This window comes from Eucyclogobius newberryi, unplaced genomic scaffold (assembly GCF_026437365.1).
Source record: "Eucyclogobius newberryi isolate DKJ021-1_F unplaced genomic scaffold, fEucNew1.0.hap1 SCAF_8, whole genome shotgun sequence".
Lineage (NCBI taxonomy): Eukaryota > Metazoa > Chordata > Actinopteri > Gobiiformes > Gobiidae > Eucyclogobius > Eucyclogobius newberryi.
The window spans coordinates 21,955,135-21,982,001 of NW_027316500.1; the positions used below are offsets into that span (position 1 = coordinate 21,955,135).

The window sequence follows — 26,867 nt, forward strand, 5'->3', positions numbered from 1 at the left end:
ACATGAGACTGGGCTAAGCTGCTGCTCCATGGGGAGGGTCTACTTCATGGGAAATGTCTGAGAGAGGTAAACATAAGCAGAAAATGCACACCCAGGCAGGATATCCAGAGCCTTGTAAAATTGCAGTAGTAATTCTTATAAAGCTGTGCTTGTTTACCCCAAAACATGCCCCAGCAACAACTCCCAATGGGTCACAATCCCAGCTCCTCATTTGGATCCAGTGTGGCAGTTATTAATGATACCCTTTAGAAAGGAAATGGCAAACAAGCTCTCTGCAACAGATGCCACAGCCTCTCTCTATTTATTTATGATGTCAAAGAACTCGGGAGCCCAGGCTCTGGAGGCTCCCAATTGAATCAATTAGAAAAGGGCATTTTTTTCACATGACTTGAAAGACAAATGCAATTATCTACCTAGAAAGATGTTTTTTTTTAAAGAAAGTAGCCCAAGACACAACAGGGTTTTAGTGGTATAGTGTAGTAATAACAGGATAATTCATACAAGCACAATTGTATATGTTGGTGGTTGGAAATCTAGCATCTTATAATAATATGGTCATATCTAAAACAACAAAAACAAATTGACCATGCAGTATAAAATTCATATTATTGTGTTGTTTAAAATAAACAGCACGCCTGAAAGGGACAAATGAACAGTACATATTTAAACTAAACATTCCGATTGTAACATCACTGCACTCTTCTGAAGACGAGAGCGGTCACACTGCTGCCAGTCCGCCCTCCAAACTTGAAAGTGGGTGTGGGCAACTCTTCTAGAAGCTCAAATCCTGTGGGGGGTAAAGGTCCAACAAAATGTACAAATGAAAAAAAAGAGGTAGATTTCAATATTCATGCAAAGAAACACAAACTATTGTTCTTAATACGCATGCAGGAGGGTCAGAGGGGAGTCTAAAGCCAGTCATTTCCCATCTGTTGTGTGTCCAGAGGCCCAGCAGAGACAGACTGACAGTGTCTCTTGGCCCCCTGCTGGTTTGACACTGCGACTGCACGGCACACACTGAACTATGGAGCCCTGTCTGAACTGTTGTCGCCTGCAGCATAACAACCTGCCAGGTAGCTGTCGTGTCAAGCTGGTCCCTGTTTGACTACCAGCACGCACTACAAGGCAATTTTTAAGAAACATAGAGCCATAAAGTCAGTCATCAAAGAATGGCAAACATCAAAACTAATCTAAGAATGACAGATTATTGCCTTGAAGTTGTTTAGGATATGCAGATTGGATAAAATGGCGGAAAAAGACAAGATAGCATGTTCGAAGTCATCTTTTAAATAATCATTACAGGAAAGTTGAAATTAATTTGTAAATTGAGTGAGACAATTTAAAAGTACTGACTCAAATATCAAACATCACTAAAAAAAAACAAAAAAACGTAGTGTATATATGCACAGCTACCAAAGGGTACAACAATCACAAGTGATGAACTCATGTGAGCTCCTTCTAATTGGATAATTGTCTAGATGACAACATCATCAACTGGGCGATCATGTCCAATGATTTTGCTGTTAAGAATAAATCTACATGTTACAACTGTTATCAATACAAGCTATATTTGGTTTGAACATGTCAGGTCTGTGGCCCCTAATATGCATACTCTACCTTTACCATATTTGACAATACAATAAACCAGTTTCTCTCACCTTCCTTAAATCGGTCTAGCAGTTGCTCTTTGGTCCAGTTGCATGAGGTAATCACAAAGAAGCCTTCATCCTTTAAAACACTCTTTAGAGATTCCACATATAGTCTTTTGCCCTCTTTAGCATGGTCTGGGTTAAGGCTTATTGCGTCAAATGTCCCTTTGTCAATACAAACATCAAATCTCTCAAGCTCGCCTTGACAGCTTAAGAAATCCACCTCCTGAAACAAACAAGACAAGCGAAAACTGGGGTTAGGACACAGAAATAATACCACATTCAATACAGCAACTGTATACTTTAAATATTGTCATCAATCAAGATTAAACTCTTGTTAAAAAAAAGTTCACTTATTTGAATCTGTAAAACAAATCGTATTTCTTTGTAGCTTAACACAACTTGCAACAGAACGTACTCCACAGATGCCAACCCTCCACTTCCCTTCTCGTCCACCATCATTTACCTCCTCAGACCAGAAAAAGGTCAATATTGACTCCAGTGGCACGCTTGCAGGAGAAAAAAGCATACAGGGGCAAAAGTGTTCACGCACAGAACATGTACAGTACTGTGCTGCGACATGAGACACACAAGGGGGGAACTCTTACTCTTACTCATCTTGTGAGTCTGTTGAACTTTTTCATTGCTAATACGATGCGTAATATCCTGTAACTTATAAGTTGAGTTACCCTCCAACCCACAGTACAAGGTCATACCTTTTAATAAAAATATGAACAAATCATATTATGTAAAGTAATTCATTAGTATGCATATACTTTAGGTAAATACGATCTATAATGAGAAATAGATTTATTTTATTATAAATAAAAACAAAAGGTGTTTTTCCTATGGTTTATCTGGGGTTGGGCTGCGGGGCCAGTCTTAGCAGAGGTCCAGACTTCCCTCTCCAAGCACACTTCCTCCAGCTCCTCCTGGAGCATCCCGAGGTGTTCCCAGGCCAGCCAAGAGACATAGTCCCTCCAGTGTGTTCTGGGTCTTCCCCGGGGCCTCTTCTCGGTGAGACATTCCCGGAACACCTCCTCAAGGAGATGTCCAGTGGGAATGGCCGAAACTGATGCCTGAGTTGAACTGAGATGATCTCAGCTGACTCCGCTCGACTTGGAGGAGCAGCAGCTCAACTCTGAACTCCTTGCTTGTGAGTGAGTTCCTCACCCTATCTCTAAGGGAGCACTAAGCCACCCTGTGGCAGAAACTCAGTTCGGCAGCTTGTATCCACGATCTTGTCCTTTCCGTCATTACCCAAAGCTCATTTCCATAGGTAGGAACTTAGATTGACCAGTAATTCGAGCACTTTGCCCATCGACTCCTTCCTCACAACAGTCGATTCAGCGACCACATTACTACAGATGCTGCTTCGACCTTGTGAACAAGACCCCAAGATAGTTGAACTCCTCCACTTGGGGGAGGGACTTCCCACCCACCTGGAGAGGGCAAGCCACCTTTTTTTGGGCGAGGACCATGGCATCGGATTTGGAGGTGCTGATTCTCATCCCAGTTGCTTTACAATCGGGTGCAAACCGCCCCAGTGGCAAGGCAAGTTTATTTGTAGAGCACAATTTGTACACAAGGCAATTCAAAGTGCAGTACAGTTTAAGGCATAAAAGAGAATATAAAGAAATAAAATAATGCAAATAAAATAATTTCAGTCATATAAACAACATGAACATGAACATTGTCAGAGTAGAGGCCTATCTCACATCTTAGAAAGACTATTTCGGATTTTAGCTGCATAAAACTGAAACGCAGATTCCCGATGTTTAGTCCTGGCTCTTGGCACCAGCAGGAGGCCGGTCCATGTTTAGTCCTGACTCTGGCACCAGACTCTGGCAGGAGGCCAATCCCCGAGGTCCTCAGAGCCTGAGATGGTTCATATGGCACTAACATGTTCGAGATGTACTTTGGTGCTAGGCCATGGAGAGACTTGTTCACAAGTAAAGCTGCTTTAAAGTCTCTTCTCTGAGCCACAGGAGCCAGTGCAGAGACCTGAGAACAGGACTAATGTGATGGTACTTCCTGGTTCTAGTCAGAACCCGAGCAGCAGCGTTCTGGATGTTCTGCAGCTGTTTTACAGCTCGTTTGGAGAGGCCAGTGAGCAGGCCTTTAAAGTAGTCTGATCTACTGGAGAAAAATGTATTGATTTAAACACTATAACTTTTGATAAGGCCTTGGACCCACCAGTCACAGATGGGTTCAAGGCCTTTGATGAGGACCCGGCAGGAAATAGCTTAAATTACTTCTGCGCTGTCCGCGGTGAAGATTGTTGTGGTGCTGCTGCTGATGAGTCCTTCGCTGGAGGCGATGGAGGTGATTGTGGAGCAGCTGGAGCTGAATCCTTTGCTGGTGAAGGTGGAGCGGCTGCTAATAGATCCTTTGGTGGAGGCTGTGGTTGTGGTGCTGTTGACTTGCATAGGTGTGGGCCATTTCTCTTAAACAGGTCCTCTCGTTTCCAGAATAGATAGAGGTTCTCTATGAAGTGCGATCCTCTAGGTGGTGCACACTCTTAGGACAGCCATGCGTTCAGCTGAAGCGGTCGGCTAAACTTGTTTCTCTTACTGTTGATGTTTGGAACGGCATGTTGCAGGTGCTGGTTTAATGGAGCCATCAGGACAACATCTGCAAACAGCAGAGATGAGATCCTGTGGTCCCTAAACCAGACACCCTCCAACAACTGACTGCAGCAATCATTTCAACCTTATTCTTATATAATTACTGTGATGCGGGTGGATCATGCCATCTAACAAAAACAGATCTTGATTATAAAAGTTTTAACAGCGTCTTAACTCACAAAATCATCTTCAACATACCTTAACAGTTACATCTGTCTGGCCTTCAGCAAGAAGAATATTTCGGGCCAATTCTACAGAGGTTTCTGAATAATCTATCCCCGTCAGCTTTTTGAATCCGTGGTCAGCCTGGAAAGCAGAATGCAAGAAAACAAGCTCTCAATAAAAATGTTCCACTTTATTTTGTTGAACACAAGGCATTTTCTTACCAGTGCAACTAGAAACACACCATTTCCTGTGCCGATATCCAGAATAGATGCATTTTCTGGGATCTTTGCTTTTTTCATCCATTCAATCACACGGGTCATGCTTTCTTCACCAAACCTGCAAGAAACAAAGTAATCTTGTCATTGATGACTAAAACTGTTCCTCATCATACATTTACTACTACTTGAGTAATATTTGTTGTAACATTACTCTTACTTTAGTAGAGTAGTGGTTACCGTTTCCCCCTCTGAGTCTATTGAGTGATTTGTTTTTTTTTAGCCCATAGGCTTTATTAGACAGGATAACATAGCATGAAATGTGGATTAGAGAGAGGGAAGGACATGAGCCGGACTCAAACTTACAACGCTGTGGCTACAACTACAATTAATTCAGCAGCTCTTCGGATGTAATTTTTATTTTTTGTGGTCCATCTTTTGAGAACACTAGATTGTGTACATTACTTAATGTTTCATTCTTACAATTACAGTACATCAACTTCAAATTATAAATGAGTAGTAGTACCAAATATTTGTTAAAAAATAATTATTACATTACTACATTACTTGTATACAATCTTTGGATACTCTAGTCCATTGTTGTTGCATGTTAATCATAAAAACAGATTGCATGCTGGTTACCATATCTCGCCAACATCCCCTATGTCTTTAAAGGTCTCCAGTTCCTTTTCATAGGCTCCATCCCAACTGTAAAAAGAGATTGTAATAACTACAGGATCACAGCAGGTAGAATCAGGTAGAGACACAATAGACCCATAAATTACAGAATGGAAGTGACTAGTTACTATTCCCATGGAAGATTAATTTAGCTTTTCTATTAGGAAAAGTATAATTAGTGCCAAAGTATGTAAAATATCAGTAGATAAAATAAACAACCTAAAAATTGTTTTAGTTAACTTTAATCAAATAAATGGGTCTGTTATAATCTCCTACTTAAAAATAAACGTATAATAACGTTTGCCTCCATTCAGTAATTCAGTTTTTGTTTCCAAACTTTTAAAGGGTCGAAAATGATGACCTTGTGTAGATCAAAATACGTTTATTGTCATGAAGTTTACTTACCACTAGCACATACATTGCTAGTGCCATGCCCATGTCTGGGGGCTGTCACATTTTGCTAACCACGCTACTTATAACAATGATGTATGAATGCTATGTTACTGATCTTCTCACACTTACTACTCTTTCGTCCCGAGCTTCGAAGATGGCAGCTCTTCGTCTAAACATATGCCCTCCTCTGTGTCAGATGAATTTGATGAAGTTCCATGTGCATTTTCTGCAGCGTCCTCCATGACGGAAATTGCACTTGCAAGTGATTTCCTACAACTCCCACAATCCTTAGCGGTGTCGAGTAGCGCTGCTTGTGCTACCGCAGGGGGCGTTGGGATGGGGATGTTTCCATCATGGCGGCATCCATTTCAGGTTATACTTTTAGTTCTGTGTGTTATCACAGCGCCAACAGCAATTCCGACCATGTGAGTATGCGGGATGTTGTGGGCAGACTCCTGGGCACTCGTGGTGTTTGTGTGTGTATCTGTGTGGTGCGTGTGACGGCGCCGGGACGACATTAGTTTAGTGTTGTTTTCCTCTGTCATCCTGTTGCTGTGCTAGCGAGGCTCCGTCTATTTACTGGAAGCTTATGTTTCATCAGGTCCTATCACAAACATCTCAAATATTTAGTCATTGCTGTCTTGCATTGCCAATCTTCATGTAGTGATATACCAGAATTATTGAATGTATTCATTTAATTGGCACCCGAGACATGCTTCATGAACAAGAACTGTTCTGTGTAAACTTTAGCTTTCAGGTCATAACCAGAGAGCTGTCATTGGGCTAGTTCTGCTAGTAGAGCACTTCCGCATGGCTGTTTTTATTATCTGCAAAATGCACTTCGATCCACTCATGTTAACTGTACAAAAGCTATCGACTGTAAAAGACCAGTGTTCAAATGTAATAGTTCTAACACCGGTTTCAACATTTTCTCACTTCTCAAGGCTCAGTCCCTTGGGCCGAGTCAGGTGGACACTACAGTAATGGGTGCTTACAAGTCTGCCTACATTCGTCACATAGTTAGATAAAACAAGATAACAACTGGGTTTTTCTTTAACCTTCACACGCTTCTCATTTGTCTGAATTTAGGCTATTTAAATTTGATCCAAAAGTAACTTAGAAATATATTTCCATGATGCTTTATATAATTTTATACAAACAAAAAGTAATCTCACCAAGTAACTCACGAATAAGTCATGTGGAAGTGCGGAGACATTTGTTTTGTATACAGTGTAAATTATGTCCTTATATTTCAATGTAAAATAGTCAAAAGGTAGTGAGTTTGTTTTTACTATGGGCACTTCAGCTTCCCCTCAACCCAACTCATGCACAATAGATAATAATCCTTCAGCTAAGCTCTGGACCAAGCCTAGCTCATGATCTGGAGATGGGTCCCCTGGGCACAGCACTGTGCCTGTGGCTGCTCCAGTCCTGACAGGTTGCCCCAGCGATGCTGGCTGAAGAGACAAATGCTGAAGACAAATCCGCTTTTGGACAACAAAGTGTACTTCAATGTCATCCACCCATCAGTCTCAACCATAATTTTACTTTTTCTCTATAGGAGGGCTTCCTTCTTGGTGAAGTAAGGCAAGAAGAGACTATCAGCATTAGTGATGCCCAGATTGCCACAGCAGAATTAATACAAGTAGTTGGTAAGGCTTGAACCTAATGGAAAACATCCAGTCATTTTACTGTTGGAGCAAAGATAATGTTTTTTCTTGTTTTTTTTTTTCTTTTCAGAAATCCACAATCATGAACCTTGTGCACAATTGTTTAGGTAAGTTGTGTCAACATATTTACTGAAGATAATTTGTACTTGGCAAAACACACTTCATTTAAATCATTAGTATTGCAATGGTCGTTCTGAATATTCAGTTTGACAGCTGGTCAGTAGGTGGCCCCAGATCTTCATTTGGGATCACCCTGAACCTGATTCCTCACTTTTATTGATTCATACATTTTCTTTTATATTTTAGCTTTTATGACTATGCTGGAAAAGTTAATGAAGAAAGTCTTAACAATATGCTCAAAGATCGACGAAAAGTAAGTCAATTATGATTCTGAACAATTGTTTACATCTGTAAACATTATTGATGAATTGGATAATTTATTTGCCTATGGTCTTTGCAGAGTGTTATTGGCTGGTACCGGTTTCGCAGGAACACTCAGCAGCAGATGTCCTTTAGGGAGCAAGTCATTCACAAACAGTTGACCCAGTTACTTGGTGTCCCCGACTTAATCTTTCTTCTTTTTAGCTTCATCTCTACAGCCAATAGTTCTACACATGCACTGGAGTATGTGCTCTTTAGGCCCAACAGAAAGTAAGTACATTACATTTAAATTGGTCCCTAAACACAATGCAGAGGTTGACACATAGACATTTTGTTAACATCTTTTTCACTGAATGAAAATGAAATTGAATATTAGTACTTTTGAAGTGAGACACAATTCCAGATTCTACCTCTTTTCATGGCACACAACAGTAACTGTTTTGTTTGAATAGAAATTGAAACAATGTTTTTTCCCCAGTAGGTACAATCAGAGGGTTACTCTTTCTCTTCCAAACCTTGGTAACACAAGCCAACAAGAATACAAAGTGTCGTCTGTGCCCAATACCTCAGTCAACTACACCAAGGTTATCAAAGAGCATGGGTAAGCACGATCTCAGTATGGAGTCAAAAGGCAACATTCTGAATATAACATTAGACCATTGGCAGTCGGTGTGTTCAATCTGCAAAAAGGTAACAAGTGGCTGGAGTGAAGCTGTAGCTTTTTATGGCTTGAGAACATTCATCAAGCTCACACCACAAAGCAATCTTATTTTATGCCACAAAGTAACACACCATGAAACCTGATGATTTACAAAGTGTCATTGAATTTACAGAGACGTTTTCAGTAAGTTATGTGCTCTCCATTTTATTTCAGAGCGGAATTCTTTGATAAAGATGGTGTTATGAAGGATATCCGAACAATCTATCAAGTGTACAGTGCTCTGCAAGATAAAGTGCAGGTAAAAGAGTACTAAGAAATATGGGTGTAACGATGCATCGCGATTGCGCACACGCGCACACTCAAGATTCCAACAAGTACAACTGGTTATTAATTTCACCAAACGGCTGTAATTACACAAAAACAAAGTACAGAAGCTCACACGTAGAATATAAGCACAGTATAAATGCATCAAGCATTAACTTAAAAAAAAAAAAAAAGATGGCCTGTATTAATCCCTCCTATGAATTAAAAACAAATACCATAAACTTAATTGGTCTACAGTTGTGCAATTTACATATTATTTACAATCATATTTTTTTTATTTTTTATTTTGACTGAATCGTGAATCAACCGGAATCGTCCTGAATCGTTACACCCCTAAAAAACAATTAAATTTGGTGAGTGTTTTAACGTGTGTTTTGCTGTCTCAGGCGGTGTGTGCTGAGGTAGAGCAGAGTGAACGAGTTAAAGAGACAATTCAAGAAGATGTGAACAAACTTAAACAAGAAATTGCACTCAGAAAACGGAAAACAGCAGAAGAAGAGAAGAGTAAGATTTTCGTACACATTTGAGTGCATCTGAAGGGTTAGACTACCCATTTTGTACAAAAAATCTTTAACATAATAGTTAAGATTAAGCAATTTTAATTCCTGGTTGAACATTATATATTTTATGTATCTCTTTTAAAGTATAAAGTGCATACAACAGGTTTAAGTTTTTCCTATTTTTACTTGGTGGGATGGTACTTGTGGTAAATTTAACCATATATATATATATATATATATATATATATATATATATATATATATATATATATATATATATATATATATATATATATATATATATATATATATATATATATATATATATATATATATATATATATATATATATATATAATAAATAAAAATTACTTCTAGCTGGGTCACTAGGTTAAATTTACCACAAGTACCATCCCACCAAGTAAAAATAGGAAAAACTTAAACCTGTTGTATGCACTTTATACTTTAAAAGAGATATATTATGCTAAATGAACTTTTAAGAGCTTTTTAACCATGTTATAATTGTTAAATCACTAAATGTATAATTGATTCCAGTATATTTGCGTAATCTTTATTGTCCTGCGCCATTGCTCTAAAAATTCAGATTTTCACCTGCCCCCTATACATACCCACTGCTCTGTGACACATGCTGGGTTAAACAGCATTGCATAGCCATTTTGGCAAAAAAAAAGTAATCTGTTGCTTGCTATTGTGAGCAACTAAAAGAGCTTTAGTTGTGATGACGTTTAGAGAGAAAGTGTAAAGTGGGGGAGTATAAAATAATGATGTGTGTCATTGATTATAACTACCGATGGTCAAGTGGTTAAGGCGGCAGCACACGTGCCAGACTCCGGCCGCAGTGTTGTGAGTTTACTGCATGTCTTCTCTTCGCTCTCATCCCCATTTCACCCTCAGCTGTCCTGTTTAATAAAGCCTATAGGACAAAAAGTCCATCTCACCATTTGAACAAAACACTTTTACTTTCAATGCAACGTAAATATTTTTAAAGCTATATTTTAGTTTATGCTTTTTCTAAATACATGCACATCTGAAAATCCCACTCTTGTTTACTAGGACTGCGAGAGGCCCTGAATGCAGATGCTCATTCCACTCCAGAAGAGCACGCAGATCCTCCTGAGGTAGCCCTTCTGTCCAGGATAGGCTTCCACAGCCCCTCGGCTCCACAGAGGCCCAGTACCTCACCAAACCCGCCGTCTTACACAGACCTCCTGTCCCAGGATGACTCTCTGCTGTCCTCCTCCTCCTCTCCCACCAGTGCTGCTCTCCTGCCCCGCCCTCAGGCTGTGGGCTCTCCGGGACACCCCACCCCGGGCCCGCTGGGGATGGACTTGGGTCTAGGCCTTGGTAATAATCCTGTCCCTGCCCCAAACTCACCGTACCTCGGTAACGGAGATGGGTCGAGCTCTGATTCGTTGGACAGACATGCTGCTGGTCAGGAGGATGATGAGGAGGATGATGATGATGAAGAAGATGAGGACAGTAGTGAATATGAAAACTTGGTGAGCGAAGCTTCTCTACAGATGGTGTCTCACAGACGACCCGCTGCTCTGAGCCCTGATGGTGACGCTCGTGGTTCACAGGCCACATAGAAGTGTGACTGAGGTGTGAGGGACAAATCCAGTCACGTGTTGTACCTTGAGACCGCTTACACCGAGCGATCAGAGACTAAAGTGGACACAAGTAGTGCCAGGCTGACAATGAACGGCATGCGCAGGTGGACGTCCGCTGTGTGTTCTCTCTGTCTTCGTCTCCATTTTAAGGGGAAATCAACAGGTATAACTTGCTGGTGTTCTATGTTTTGATTTGTCATTTTGGAATGGTGGGTGGTCAGGGTATTTACACGGATATGACAATAAGCTTGTTTGTAATAAGACAAGTCCTTTAAGTCTTTCCCATGATTACGATTGATTTTAATTTCATATTTGCTTGTCAAAGTACCATCCCAATCACAGCTTTTGCACTTTTTTGCCTTTTTTTGTAACAAACCACCACCAACGTATTTTGCGGCCTTATGACAATTTTATTAATGAAGAAGACAAAGGTTTAAGTTTTAATTTCTTTGAGTAATTTATGAATCAACAGTTTATTATTTTTGGTTTAATGTTACTCTTTGGTAAACATCTCTTGTGTAAACTACGGTAATTGATAGACAAAATTGAACTGCCATTTCCGTAATGGGTGCTTTATAAATATATACTTATATTTTGTCAGATTAATGGTTAATCAAAAATGATTGACGAGAATGTCAATGTTGTGTTCTTTTTGGATGACACTGATCATTTATGCGCCTTGCTGCACTTAACATTGTCGTCAAAATGCATTCTAACGCCATACCAATGCTGTCATGTGCCACTCGCGTAGTTCTTTGTTTTATGTTTGTGTGTTGTACAAGGTTCACAGGGCAAACACGATGTACTGTAGCTTTACTAACCAGATGCTTCAAGTTCCCTTTTTGCTGCTTCAGCACAGAGAGCTAACACTGCATCTGTCTATCATTCTTCTTATAAAGACTGGCTGCTACTCCATTTTATTTAATTTTTTCATTTTTTCCCTTTACTGCTGGTCCTGTATATAATCCACTTACGCTCTAGTCTTATACTGACTTCCTATTAAAAGTCATAATTGATAGTGTTGTTGCCGTGGGAACAGGGATCCTTCCCCGGAGTGGCGTAGCTGACATCAGACCTCATGTTTCTGGACCTTGTTTCAGAGTCCTGTGCTTCCACTCAGGGTAGTGTCTGTCCGCACAACACACTCTGTGCTTTGGGGTACACTCATTGCATAATACAGCGCCTGTAACTAGAATTTGCAGCCTTGAACACAACTATGAGGATGTAGAGAAGTTTATACCTAACTTCCTAGCTGTGTTTTGTAGGTCACTGGAACAATCCCCCCGACAGATCCTTTTTTTAGGCTGATAGACAATATAAAATCCTTAATATTCCTGAAGACCTGGTTAAAATATTATCTATTGCTTGGCACCCATGTTCACTAAAACAATGATAAACCACTGGAAATACTGTAAAATGTTGTGTGCCAATAACTCGCACATTTCATTGTAAACATATTTTTACATAGGCTTTATAAAACTGGAATGTTTGTTTGAGTAACAACAAACCATTCCAAATTTAAAACTAACTGCATTTATAGTGTTTGCTTGTGATTGCTAAGGGTGCGATTATTAGTGAGGCCACAAAAAAAGTGAAAGATTTACGGTAACCATGACCCACCTACTGCAATTCTCTTACCCAAAGAGGACCTGTATCTGACAGTGTAAAGTGCAATTTTATGGCTTTAATTAAACTGGAATTATATCAAAAGAAAAAAATGCCAAACACATTAATAATTAGTATTTAGAATAATACTGGGAAAAGACACATTGACTGTGTCTTCTGGAAGATGAACCCCAGTTTAGGTAGATCTATTGTGAGATTTGAATAGTTGATTTGAACATTTTCTGTTTGTATTTACATTTTTGGCACGTCATAATTAGCTTATTAACAGTAGGTACATTTCATTGACCAGTGTGACCAATACTTGCAATTAGAAGTTTTTGGTCAAATGTTGGGAACACAATCACGTGTTACAATTATTATTTTGTTTCCAATAAATTTATTATGAATGTACACAGGGTGTGGGTAGCTTTCACCATCTGATTGTCTTTGAAGTAACTAAAGTTTAAATCATTTGTGATGGAGGGTTGTAAATTTCCTTTAAGGGTTGTAAAAATATACCTATTCAATAACCCTTAGTAATAGATTGATTAGTTGCTGTGATTACTTTGCAGAATCAATGATGCTGTGTATGAAAGCACTTGCATCTGAATATTATATAGCCTACACACCTGTACTATATGGAGGATAGTTCCCCCCACAGACATTTGACACTCATCCCTCCCTAAAGCACAAAGTCCAGCTTCATCTTATGGTTTGTTCTGGATTTGTGCGCTTAAAAAATAGATCAAGGCGGCGCAGAATGATTTTAGAGGATAATAAATGAGACATTCATTCAATGTACTGTATGTGTCTTTTTTCACCATCAAATGTCCACATACTGCTGTCCTCAGATGTTCAGAAATGCCCTGCGCAGAACTAAATGCAGGATTGTTTACGTTGAATTGGATTTTGAGCAAATATTGAATACACAACGCCAACACCATAGCAGAGCATTTCCGATTGCATTCCATCTGCCTTTGATGTAGCGCCGCTGTCAACACCACAACATAAACAAGACAACGTGAACTCAGCATCGATCTGCATCAAATGTCAAAAACAAATACCCGAAAATCTAACTAAAAGCCTTTATCCTTGCTCCCGCTGAGGAAAAATACCCCCCAAATTCACAACATACTGAAAATAAACACGTAAGATCTCCTTCATACACTGCAGACTGCAGTATTTTCACGATGACATCATCATTTTATCTCTTTTGAGGCAGTACCACGTGGTTATTTCCCACAGATGCAACAAACTCCGATTAAGTGACTGCAAAACAAAACACACCGTCCGTCAATCAGTTACAAATCTGCCACAGGAAAAAAAAATGGTACAGATTGTATGACGTGAAGTGAAGCTCCGTAGAACAGAGGCAGTCGCTTGTTTTGCTTTGAGCCTTTTAATAGTTGGACTGAGAGACGTGGACGATGATTGGTCGATGCAAAGGAATACACAGCGCTCGTCCAATCGGATGGCCCGGCACATTCAGGTGCTAAATCCTGCTCCTGCCTCTCACTGTCACACGGCCCTGGGCTTTCTCTTCCCTCCGCTCTCCCCGTAGTGTATTTTTGAGCCGTGCCTGGCCTACCTCGGCCGTTTCCCTTCCCCTTAGCCGCCATTAAACCCGTTTCATCTCGGCGTGCGGAGGACGAGGGACCGCGCAAACATGCTATAAAAGCGCCGGAGCGTGAGGATCGAGGGACCCGGGACGAGGGGGGCTGTTGTCGTCGGCTCCGTGGAAATGTATGGACCTTGAAATGCCCAAACGAGAAGTAAATATGCAGCTGGAGACGAGCAAGTGACGGGAGCCCGAGCGCGGACCGGAGCGGGCTTCTCCTCCTCCGCGGGGGGAAGAAGAAGCTGCTGCTGCCGCCGTGTGTTGTTGTTGTTTTGGTGGCGAACGGAGAGCGCGATCACGGCAGGAGAAGGTAAAGCTCGACAACTGTAGCTGGCTGACCTCGTAGAGTTTGTGTCGAGGGCCTTCTCCAAAAAAAAAAAAAAAACACAGAGGCGGAGAGGGGCATAACATAATCCCAGAAGGTTAGCGAGCATGCTAGCTCCACTCAGGACTTTGGAAACAAACAAACCGACCGACCGCGTCCGCCAGTGTCATGTCGGTGTCTTTGTGTCCTAATATGGACGTGAGATTATAGCGTCTTTAAAGTTAAGTTAGTGACTCGACTGTGGACGTAACGACTGGATAATAATCACCGTTTGCGCGGGGTTGATAACAAGCGTAAGTAACATCAACAGGGGCGTAATGAGGAGGGGAAATGCAGGTGGAAATAAGGGTCCCAGATAAAACATTTGACTAGTATTGTATTGTATAGTATAAAGTTGTATTACGTTGTCTTGCCTTGCCTTATGATGTCACAGTGCATTGCAGGACAATAACAATAGTAAAACCAACTTAGCTAGCTTATGCATGTTATTATATTATTATGGAATATAAAGGGTAAGTCTAATGCTTTATTTTTGAGTAATACCTTGGGAAAACGCCAGATTGCACCGTTTTGCTGTTTATGTACAGTGTCAAGGACAGCACATTTCAAAACTGTGTGGAATTTGTCACCCCATGTTGTTAAATCAGCAGGCTGCTGTAAACCCTGCACACAGTCCTGGTCCCGGTGCACTCTGCTCCTTATGTCAGATGCATACAGCATTGCCTCACAGTATCGTCGTGCCATTGTATAGTAAGTAGCCACAGTTGATTTGAATCATTTAGTAATTGGCAATAGGCATTGGGTGAAGTCAGTTGGAGTGCACAGTGGGTGAGTGAAGCGGTCATGCGCCTCCCCATTGGGTGTCTGCTTTCATCTGTCCTTGTCTCCTGTTACCATTACCAGCTCGGTGTAGGACACATTGGCTCTGTGTGACCAGCATCTACTGTAGGTGTTTATAGGTTCAGGTAAAAGAAGAATGCCATCATACTGGGGCTTTTTATTAATTAAGAAATTAATGCAAATTGCAAATTACATTTTGCAATATACTTGGTAGCTGTGTCTGCAAAATAACCTTTTCATAAGCTGTGTGCAAAAGTTCCTTTTTTATTATAAAAATCAAAGAAATGAATATGAGTTGTTTAGTTGCAAAGTCAAACCACATTATTATGTGTAGACTTTAAGTTGCATTTAATTTGTCACATAATAACAATCCCCAATTTTGAGTAAAACTAATCCATTGCATTAAACTGAAGCTAATCCCAGCCAGGACCAGATGCACCACGTTGAGCCTGTGACTGATGGAGCCATTTGTGAAGTACTGTGTTGAGTAACCCTGCGATGCACTGGCCCCTGTCCAGGGTGTACCCCGCCTAAGGCCCAAAGTCACTGAGCTAGTCTCCAGTCACCCGCAACCCCTATTGGAACAAGCGGTGGAAAAATGAATAAATGTGTTGACTAGTATTCAGTTAAAGTTCATCATCTCTTTTCTTTATTCTCTTAAAATTTAAACTTGACAATTGTTATTGTACTGAAGCATAATGTGTTCTTACATGCTCTGTGTGACAGGGTGACTGTGTGCCCTCCTTGAAAGTGGATCTGCCGAGCTGAGTGCCCTGTGACGGCGGGGAGCCTCCCACAGCGGCGGAGCGACGATGAGCGAGCTGGCTGCCAAGTGGGCCTGTGAATACTGCACATACGAGAACTGGCCGTCCGCCATCAAGTGCACCATGTGCCGCGCTCAGAGGCCTAGTGTGGGGCCCATCATCACTGAGGAGCCCTTCAAGTGCAGCCCTGCTCTGGATGCCAGTCTGCGCCAGTGGGACTCACCAGAGCTCAGCAACAGCCCAACCCAAGGAGGGTCCAGTCTTCTCATCTGTCCCGACTCCAGTGCCAGGCCCCGTGTGCGCATCGCCGACGTCCCAGAGCCTAGCAGCAAGTGGTCTTGTCACATGTGCACCTATCTGAACTGGCCCCGTGCCATCCGCTGCACACAGTGTCTGTGTCAGAGGCAACAGGGGCAGCACCAGCACCCACAGCACACCAGCCATCCAGGACTGCACAGCCAGCAGCCGCACAGCCCTACAGAGTCCCCTCAGACCTCAGGCTCAGGCTGCCGCTCCACACCCCCCGCCTCCACCACAGACCCCTGTGAGGCGTACAACGACCGCAACCGACTCAACACGCACTCACAGCGCTGGTGCTGCAGTGCATGCACTTATGAGAACTGGCCAAAATCAAGGAAATGTGTGGTGTGTGACCACCCCAGGCCCAACAGCCTGCTGGTAGAGCCCATTCAGCTGGCCTCTGAGCCTGAGAGCCTGCCACCCTCCTCCATCCTGAATGAGGACAGGGACAAGCGGCGAGGCGTGAGCGGGCATACGGGCGGCCAGGGGCTGGGGGGCGTAGTAGGAGGTCTGGGTGGGTGCAGTAGTAGCCAAAGGAGGTCACCCCCCACGTCAAAACGAGAGTCGGACGTCAACATGGACTTCCAGAGAATCGAGGTGGCATCTGGGGCTGGCATCGGCAGTAAAGAGGAACTTGAAGTGGATTTCAAAAAACTGAAGCAGATTAAGAACCGGATGAGAAGGACTGATTGGCTATTCCTCAATGCATGTGTGGGTAAGTTTGACAATGGATCCAAGCACTCTTCTTAGCACTTTATAGTGTATAATAATTATAATCTACTTTTTGTGCTGGTCACAGTGGAGAGATAGAGATTAGAGCTTTATTCAGCTATAGTCGACAACTAGAGGTGGGCAATATTGACAAAAATAGAGTATCCCGATAATGATATGTTGTCTTTGAATGTATTAGCTGAGGTTCAAGTTTCAGATGAATGTGAATTTACTGATATTTCTGGACATTTGTGGGTAATCGGGTCACCCTTGAAAAAGAGGTCTCAGTGGGTTCTTCCCTGGTTAAATAAAAGTTAGTAAATAAATAGATACAATTTATACCCGATACAACTTTACAATGTAAGTTTTGTCTTTTTTATTATCAACCATATACTCATCAGTTTCTATCAACAACTGGCAGCACCAGAGTGCCAGCAGTCTCTAGTGTAGACTCTAAACCTTGTGTAAGATCGGGCTGTTGCCATTGCAATTGACAAACAATGTCATACATATTGTTTTATAGAGTATGACAACAACAATGAATCCTAAATAGTGAAAAAAAAAGAAAACCCAGAATGAAACGTCCACGCTGCAGACTGTATCAGATATGACCTTGACCGTACAGAACTTTGTACACCACTGTCTGTGATGAGTACAGAGTAGCAAACTATTTCAAGATGTTGAACACGCAGACTTTACCTCGTAACTACATCATTACAGTCCAGTAAACATGCATTTTGTCATGACAATGTAAAGAATATTGACTTCTTCTCCTCAAATCCTGTCTTTAGTTAGTGTTGTGTAAAAATGTCCCACTCAAGCAGCAAGTGTCCAGCCACCCACACTGTGGAGTGGTACATGCAGAGTGGGAGGAAGAAGGATAAATATTATAAGGACAAGCAGCCAGTGCTTACTCTTCTATCTCACTCATCCTCATCGCTTTGTACTCCACATACCAGATTAACAGTGTTTTTTACGGCCTTGTAAAGAGTATATTTTGGTTATAGACCCTTTCTATGTTTGTAAAGAGGACCGCATTTCAAAATATGAGGGCTTGTTCATAAATCTGGTTTAGACACAGATCTTAGCCTGGTCCAGGGTAAGCTAAATAATTACTGCGATAGACCGACTATTAATCCTATTAAGCCTATGCACATATATTTTTAAATTTAGATATCTTACTTACATGAAGCTCTAACTCATATTACAGGAAACAATTTATAAATGAACATGAGCATGAGCAGCACATTAGTGAGAGTGGTTCTTGTATGTCATAAAATACTCCGTAAGTCTTGAGCGATAGTGTTATAAAGTTGGCCCAAATCCCGACCACTCCTTTTAATTCCTCTCTTCACCCCTCGCGTCTCATCAGACACGGGAAGGTGAGAGGTGGATTTGTTCCGTGTGTCTGAAAGGAGTTTGAGTGGAGGTGGCCGTTTCCTCTTCGTAGTCTTGCATTGAGTGGTTTGAGCGGTCAGTCTGTGCTCCAAACTCATGGACTGTGATTGCTGGGCTCATTAAGTTTGACTGGGCTGAGCAAGTCTGAAAGTCTGGAGCGAGAGTAAGGAAATGGATTAAGTCTGGACTTCAGTGTTTACGCTCCCTTAACAGAGAAGTCGTAAGCCTGCCTTTGCTGAACGCGTTTCATTTTTTTTTGGCCCAATGGCTTTTTTGGAACTGTTGTATTGGCTTTATTTGACCGAACAGTGCAGCATGAAATAGATAAGACTGAAGAAGGACATGCAGTGTATTGTCGAGAGCCGGATTTGACCACTCGACAACAAACCGCACCTTCCATGAAAGAGTTAAGTGTTGACCAGCCAGTATCACCATGAAAACCTAGGGCCATTAGGTGACTGACAGCCACTCCGCCTCACTTAAAACAGGACCTTCCAGAAGAGAACCACTGTAGGAAGTTATCTAGGTAGTCATCCGGACAATGGTTTTAAAATCAAGACGTTTCAACTTAACTGAAAGTTATTTTCAATTTGAAGGGGCCTGCCTGAGAATATTAACGTTAGTGATCTGTGCCAAAATACCCACTTAATAAACATTTCTTAAAACTAATGCTATGCTGAACAGTAAATCACCAAAACTATAATGGCTGTCCACAGGAATCGTCCGTTTATAAGTGGCAGGCTGAGTGCGCAGCTATGCTAAATACCTCACACATAAACAAGTCTATCATTACACTTGTATTTAACAAATAACTGTGAAATTATGATGAAATGCAGCATAGAGCACCCCAACTTGACAAACCCTGCTTTAGACAGCTTTTCATTCCATCACTGTAGTTTTTTCTCGCTGTTTGCTCTTCACATTCTTGGAACTATGACTGTGTCCGAAGGTCAGGGAATACTGCTGATAGTCGCTGTGTGTGTCTGAATCTTTTACTTTGACGCCACGTATTTGCATCTGCTTATCCCAGTACATCCAGTTAAATGGCACGTTTGGATCCAAGGTCTAGTAGATCACCTTTTAGAACAGTCACTGTGTTGCTGAACTTTCCTAGTGGATGCGCCGTAGTATATCTTTATAATGTCAACAGATACATTTTGGGGAAAATGTACGAGGTCTCAATTGACAAACAACTGTTTGCAACAATGCAGTCAGACCTGGAACTATCAAATGAGTTCTAAAACATTTCAGCTGTTGCTATGAAACTGATTACGTCCAAGACAGAGCAAAGAATTGCACCCTTATAAAACTCTAGGAGACCCTTTGCTATTGGAGTGAGAGAGAAGAGAGTCTGTATTTATTCATTTATTCAAAAAGAAGGGTTAGGTGCTTCTCTGTTTAATGACCCGCCCTTTGCTCAAACACAACCTTATATAGGCATTTTTTAATAAGAAGAGTGCATGAATTATAATACATTGTGATCTAATCCAATTGCTTTGGCATATTTCTGTTTCTATTCATTTAAGAATTGCAGTCGTACCTGGAGCTAGGCCAGAGCAATTCAATATAAAGCCCAGGGCCCAAATCAGGCCCTCCAAGTGATTTAATCCGACCCGCGACCTATCTTCCAAATATAAAAAACATTTAAATAAAAAGCCTAATTAAGTGGTTTAATTCTGGGTTAGTCCTAGTTTAGCCCTGGTTTGGTCTGGTTAATCCCTGTTTAAAAGTGCTTTAGACCTGTTTTGATCCAGGGTTAGTCCTGGTTCAGACCTGGTGGTACTTGTCTAGTCCTGGTTTTACTAGTTTATTTCTAGTTCAGTACTGGATGGGCAATATTTCAATGCAATGTTGGTAAAGCATTTTGTATGTTATTTCTCTCAAAGATTGAATCTATCAGTAAGTATTGTATTAACTATTTTATTGAAACAGTGCTGGGGATATTTGTACAACCCAAAATGTTGTTACAGTGTCGTGTTGTGCACCTCCGGCCTGGAGGCATTTGCCCCTCCCAAAAATCTGGCCCTCGGTAAAATGATTTTGAATAACCCTGAGCTAGGCAAATAGGTCCTCTCCTCCTATTGGATAATCGCTGCATGGGTGTCTTTCAGCTGCAATACAGTATTTAATACCAAACCTCATTTCTGAAACATCCATGTGGAAAAACAAATCCCGTGGACATGGAAAAGATGTCAGTGTGTTTGAGACGGGTCAAATCAGAAGCAGAGAAGCAGAAACTAATCTACTACAGATCAGAGTGTTTGGGACGAGCTGGAGAAGGCTTTGTGCTGTGGTCACTCTCACATCACCAATACAATCTACAAAATCTTGACAAATAATGCAACACTGGAAAACATTTTGACGTAACAGAAGTTAATTGAAACTATGCAAAAGTGAACGTGTGCTGTAATCTGCATTGAGAAAAGAAAGGTAAAAAGCTATAATGCACATTTGTATTGCAGTTCTTAGATTTGTCATGTCTTTAGCTTTTCTATCTATAGCCATATGTACCGGTAATGCATATCTTGACATTTCAACAGGTTTTAGTATTCTGTTACTGGATTTTCTGATCCTAAGCCTAGTGGTAAGATTGCACATGCAGCATAAGCTAAAATAGGCCCTTGCGCCCTTGGTTCCCCTGCTGTGACCTCCAGTACATACACACATGTTTGTAAACAGCAGCCCGCTCTCATAAGTCATCTCCCCGCTCCACCCGCGGGGCTAAAAATAACGGTGGGCTAGATAATGTCATTGTTATTGTGGAGTAAGTGAAATGCGCTGACGTTATCAACATAGCCCTGTCCTATATGTCGCCGTTGCGCCGCGGTTGCGATCAGCACAATCCCCCAGTGCTGCTGATACTACAACGCATCGCCATGCTTCAAAGTGTCCGAGCCTGCACAATGAGAGAGGAAACGGCAGCGTGGTCAGAGGAAGCGTATGTGAAAACAGGAATGTGCCAACTCCAAACAAACTTGCGACACTAGTGTCTGAGGTGAATGCTAACTAAGGCTGCAATGGATGAGAAATGCCCCCGATGGACAGCTCTGCTACAGTAGCTGCTCATAAAAGACACGCAACAGTGGTTTGTGTCTTGCTTCAGTGAATTATTTATCTGCTGACTGCACTGTTTTTGTCATAACTTTTGTGTCAAACAAGAATCCTTTATGTGAAAACTATGAGCATAACTTGATCACTTGAATCCCATTCCCAGCTCACAAGAGCATACAGTATCTACACTGTAATTGGTGTATCTGTCTATCGAATATATATGTTGTATGTTAATGTGACAATAGAGCTTATATAAAACGTCCAACAGCAAAGACTTTTTCTTAGCAGCTACAGCTGTTGTATTTAGAGATGCACCGATTCCAAAATTCTTGGCCGATACCGATTTCTGGTTTTTAAGGAGGTTGGACCTACCAAAACCGATTTTTCCGATACAGATTTTCTATCCAGCCACTGATTTTCCCACAAACTATCCAGTATTATATATGTGAAAAAGGTGCATGTATACAGGACACACGTTTTAGAATATAAAATGTAATTTATTTTGTGGAAAAATTGAAAAATAAATATATATAGAGAACTATATACCAACTAATATATGGCCTGTGGGGGACACATAGAGGAAAAAGGAGTCCATTTCTCCAGCAGAAGATGCAGCTCATTCGTCTCATCTTCAGCTCCAATGGTTCCAGATTGAAATCAAATGAACTATTTTCATATAGTAATTTATACATTTGTAATTTTACACATTCTTTTGAATGAGCTGGAACCCTCTGCAGGAGAGGAAGTAGATGGAACATGAGGAGGGTCAGTCCCAGAGCACTGCCAGCACCTCCCTTTCAAAGCAGGAGGACTCTGGCTCCAGGACCTCTTCCTCGTGGGCCGACAAAAAAACACACATTGCAATTTAGATGACACAGGCTAAAAAACAAATTGTAATCCAACCAAATGCTTTTGCACACCTGTGGGTGCAGCAGAAGGGCCAGGATCACCTGAAGCAGCAGGAGCAGGAGCAGCAGGGGCAGGAGCAACAGGGAGGGCTGAAGGCAAATCCAGATCTTAAAGAACATTGCACAGCAGTTATATTTTAGCCCAGTACATTTACTGCAATATTATTCAAACTTTTACTATTATAATACAGCATATTTAATGAGGCACATATATGTTGCCAATATCATTTTCCAGTTTCATCAGCTCTTTGTGCTTCTAGTGAGTGTGTAACGTTATCAATCAGCTGTGCCCTATAGATTCTAGAGCACTATAGATTCTAGAGCACAGTTGATTGGTAAACATTTCTTTGATTTGCTGTGGGACAATTAAATAGTCTTGACATTAGATTGTAGTCACTCATTTCGCTGTTCGAGTCAGTAATTTAAGTTTTGTATCTACGTAATCTGATCTCAAATGCATCAAAGTATTTTTAAAGTCTCATTTCAGGTGGATGAGATCTCTTGTTAGCATTAGCTCGTAGCTTAGCTCTCTGCTAGTTGAGCAGAACAACAACTCTTCTGACAGCCCTGCTGCTGCTTCTTCTGGCTCCTTCATGTGTCCCTACTCTTCTGCAGATGTCCTCTGTCTTCTGGCCCCTTCATGTGTCCCTACTTTTCTACAGATGTCCTCTGTCTTCTGGCTCCTTCATGTGTCCCTACACTTCTGCAGATGTCCTCTGTCCCCTTCATGTGTCCCTACGCCTCTGCAGATGTCCTCTGGCTTCTGGCCCCTTCATGTGTCCCTACTCTTCTGCAGATGTCCTCTGGCTTCTGGCTCCTTCATGTGTCCCTACACTTCTGCAGATGTCCTCTGGCTTCTGGCCCCTTCATGTGTCCCTACTCTTCTGCAGATGTCCTCTGTCCCCTTTATGTGTCCCTACTCTTCTGCAGATGTCCTCTGTCTTCTGGCCCCTTCATGTGTCCCTACTCTTCTGCAGATTCCTTATTAGCCGTTCACACCGCCGCGGCCGAAGCGTCCAGTTTACATTCAGAGTCTATAGTAAACGCGCGTCAAGTGTGTAGTGCGTTATCAGCGGCGCGATTTCTTCGTTTTTGCGGCGCGATTGGTGCGTTTTCTTACGCTCTCGACGCTTTGAGCGCGTGTATGAGGTGGCCGAGGCGACGAAAACGGCTTACGCGACGCGTTCAGATATGTTTAGGTCTCTGGGAGCTGAAGCGTAGCAGCCGCCGCAGCAGCCAATCAGAGCTGACGCTCCAGTGACGTACGTACGTATTGCCCATTTCCGGTATTCCCCGTGGAATTCCCCAAGAAGCGCCAATTTTTTCTTGCTCGTCAACAATGGTAGACGAAAGACTGATTGTGGCTGTTTGTGGGAGAAAGGAGCTGTACGATGTATTCACGGTGGAAAACAGAGACAGAAACAAGCCCGGCGCCTCCGTGTGAGAGTTTTGAAAACCAAAAATGCTCTCAATATCCGCCATTTTACACAATGAACAAACAACTCCACTGCTCATGCGACAACACCTCTACTGCGCATGTGCGCAGACAGCTCAAGCGTCGCACTGTGTACAGTGGCCGGGGCGTCGATAGCGCGCGTCCGGTGCATAAACCTTTCAAATGTAAATGTACACACGCTCAAATTCTGCGTCAGGCGCGATTAGGCTGCGGCGGTCTGTACGTAGCATAACACATTAAAGGGGGCCTCCACACCCAGGGCCGGCCCAAGCCTTCAGGGGGCCCTAAGCGAAAACATTTTTGGGGGCTCCTCACCACGTCATCAGAATCAGTTTTATTGCCATTGTCAGTGAACAATCCACATATGGGAACTTTCTTCAACGCAAACAAAGCGCACCAAAACTCCAGGGCATCCGTTTGCCAGTTAGTTTATTCTCAACACCTCACAAGCTCAAATATTGATAACTTAAATCCCACAATGCAACTTGGTATTCCGCTGACATCACCTCTACTCCCTGTACAAATAACACACGTCCCAGATATGTTTTTGGGTGTATTTGTGGGCGTTAAGGGTCGACAGCCACATTAGCAGTTTAAATTAATAAACAGGGGGGTCTGGGGGCCCTCCCCCAGAAATTTTCAGACCTTTTTTGGGTCTTCTGGTGCATTTTAATGTTTTCCAGCCGGCTAAAGTAAGAGTAAAATGTTGAGGTTGTAATGCTATAAAATGATGATGTGATGAAACTGTGCCAGATGACTAAAATGACTAAAGCCAGTTATTAATACATTAGTGTACTTAATTACTCAATACAATATTGGCTATGAAAAATAATTATGGTCAAATTGATTCATTTTAACTGAAAATGTAAAAGTAATAGTTATCCTTACTAATTTATTTACAGCTCCCAACTGTTCCTTCTTGCCAAAGTGACAAAACAAGTTGTATTAAATTAAACAAATGGCATAAGCATTGCTTGATAACACTCATAAAGCTACACAGTGCAAACATGTTATTCCCAGAGAATGAACAGAACTAGAAGTGAAGGTCCAAACCTAGCTATAGTGAAGCGACTGCGTTTCTGCAACTTTGCCACTTTTATATAAAAATATATAGTATTATTCTATAACAGATGTAATTTTAATATGTCTGGTCATTTTTCACTATCAATTTATTATAATTTATAACAAATAGTCTAATGATGCTTTTTGAATAAATTGAAATGTTTTATTGCTCTATTAAAAGTGAATTACAATATAAATGTTGTTGTTGTTGTTGTTGTTGTTGTTGTTTTATGGCGGTTGACATCCGAGTGTTGCATTACCGCCAGACTTTATTCCTTAGACTTTGTCGTAGTCCTAAAAGTTCTTCTTCCAGTGCCTTGACTTCCAGTGCTTTGTCCTCAGACTCTGTCGTAGTCCGTAAAAGTACTCCTTCCATTGCTTTGGTGTTAAAAAGTCTACGCCGTGATCTGAACGTCACACACTGGACTCCTGCATGAAACAATGCTGCGATGTGATTGGCTGATGGACCTTACACGCATAAACCTTTACGTTCCTCTCATTGCACGTTAAGAAGTCAAAGTAAAACAGACATCACGAGTCACGATTGATCTCACACTCAAACCCGCTCATCTCTAACTGAGGCTGCACAGGGGCCCGGCACAGGGGCCCGGCACAGGGGCCCGGCACAGGGGCCCGGGACAGGGGGCCGCACACTGTTGACTCCAAAGTCTCACGTCAGAGGTTCTGGACGAGACGGCGCTCGTCTGGACCGGATCTCCGCCTCTTAGTGACCCGGGGCACAGAGGCCCCTCACCGGCCTCACCTGCAGCTGACACTACCGGGCTGGTGTAAATGTTAAGCTCATTATCTTTCATTCACACATATTGTGCGCGGTGCAGAGCTCTCGTCGCCTCCAGCCTGAGCGAACTAACGTGACAGAATCGTGTTGTTTCAAACAGCAGCATTAACCGTCTCTTTGTAAGAGAAGTTCAATACCTGGAAAGTGTTGTTGAGTTTGCAGTTTCTTTACATCGTTTTTCGGCATCGGGGGGATATATTCCTCTGGACATGAGGACCACGCAGGGACCACGTTGTGTTGTGTTTATGTTTTTCTCGTTCTGCTCGCGCACAATGAAGTTGCCGAAAAAGCAGGAATCGCGCCGCGGAAAACGCAGGAGGTGTTCGACGCGCGTTTACATAGACTTTGAATGTAAACTGGACGCTTTAGCCGCCGCGCTCTGAATGAGTCTTGCTAGTTTTTAGCTGTTTTGCTCTGGGCGCGCTGAGCTGCTACGCACCGCGCATGCGGGTCAGTTTGGATCGCCGAAAACACTATTTATTTTATGTTGTGTTGGCTTTAAATGTCTCATATACATATCAAGGCTGTTAAATGAGACACGTTTGTTTCTTTAATGGCACTTAACTACAACATACATAGATCATTATTTTACATTTTGTTCATTCTAAACTGCAAAATCGTTCTAAATCAGTTTGGTAATAGAAATTGGTCCTTTGTCTTCCCGTTAAAAAGTATTTTCATAGTTTCCTTTCACCAACAAGCAGCAGCTTTTCATTTACTTGTTTTTTATTGTTGAAGAAAGACATTCCAGAATTTAATGTTTATGCCTCAGAGTCAAAATGTTATTAATATACGCATGTTAGTATAGGGAAGAGGGAGTGAATAGGGGGTAGGTGAAAACTGACATTTTTCGTGAAGGACATTACAGGATTACTCAAACATACATCAAACAATCAAAATACAATACAAATACCATAGTAACATGGCAAGAATGTCATTGGTTGATATTGCTTAATTTTTCCCCTCTTGATTTAAGTGATTTAAATGCAGTTTTTTGTAGCTTATTACAGTGTATAAAAAAACGACTTCTGTCACTCCTGTTCCTTTGTCTAGGATCTCAGGAGTGAGAAGCACTTAAACTGAATTAACACACCGCTAATTTGAGCAATTAGTCCAGTGAAGGTGTATGGACAGTT

At 41.8% G+C, this 26,867-nt stretch overlaps 3 protein-coding genes across 4 annotated transcripts in view; 2 read left to right on the top strand and 1 right to left on the bottom strand.

Annotated features, from left to right (window-relative positions):
* Positions 1-310: 310 nt before the first annotated feature.
* Positions 311-6,020, bottom strand: eef1akmt2 (EEF1A lysine methyltransferase 2). The gene is made up of 6 exons (XM_072436366.1): positions 5,857-6,020; positions 5,299-5,364; positions 4,663-4,777; positions 4,475-4,582; positions 1,659-1,875; positions 311-787 (listed from the first exon to the last, which is right to left on the bottom strand). Exons 1-6 carry the CDS (start codon positions 5,967-5,969, stop codon positions 690-692), a joined length of 717 nt encoding a protein of 238 aa, XP_072292467.1. The 5' UTR covers positions 5,970-6,020; the 3' UTR covers positions 311-689.
* Positions 6,012-11,809, top strand: abraxas2 (abraxas 2, BRISC complex subunit). Its single transcript, XM_072436364.1, has 9 exons — positions 6,012-6,152; positions 7,289-7,379; positions 7,468-7,504; positions 7,704-7,770; positions 7,858-8,048; positions 8,257-8,379; positions 8,653-8,737; positions 9,150-9,267; positions 10,338-11,809. The coding sequence occupies exons 1-9, from the start codon at positions 6,081-6,083 to the stop codon at positions 10,871-10,873; spliced, it is 1,320 nt and encodes a 439-aa protein (XP_072292465.1). The 5' UTR covers positions 6,012-6,080; the 3' UTR covers positions 10,874-11,809.
* A 2,203-nt stretch (positions 11,810-14,012) lies between these two features.
* Positions 14,013-26,867, top strand: part of zranb1b (zinc finger, RAN-binding domain containing 1b) — a 31,874-nt gene continuing 19,019 nt past the window's right edge. Inside the window, exons 1-2 of one of the 2 annotated variants that reach the window (XM_072437524.1) lie at positions 14,013-14,427; positions 16,009-17,061. In XM_072437524.1, coding sequence (XP_072293625.1) covers positions 16,095-17,061 — 967 coding nt within the window. In that variant the 5' untranslated portion in view covers positions 14,013-14,427; positions 16,009-16,094. The remainder of the gene's footprint in view (positions 14,428-16,008; positions 17,062-26,867) is intronic. The other variant, XM_072437523.1, reaches the window with a different exon arrangement.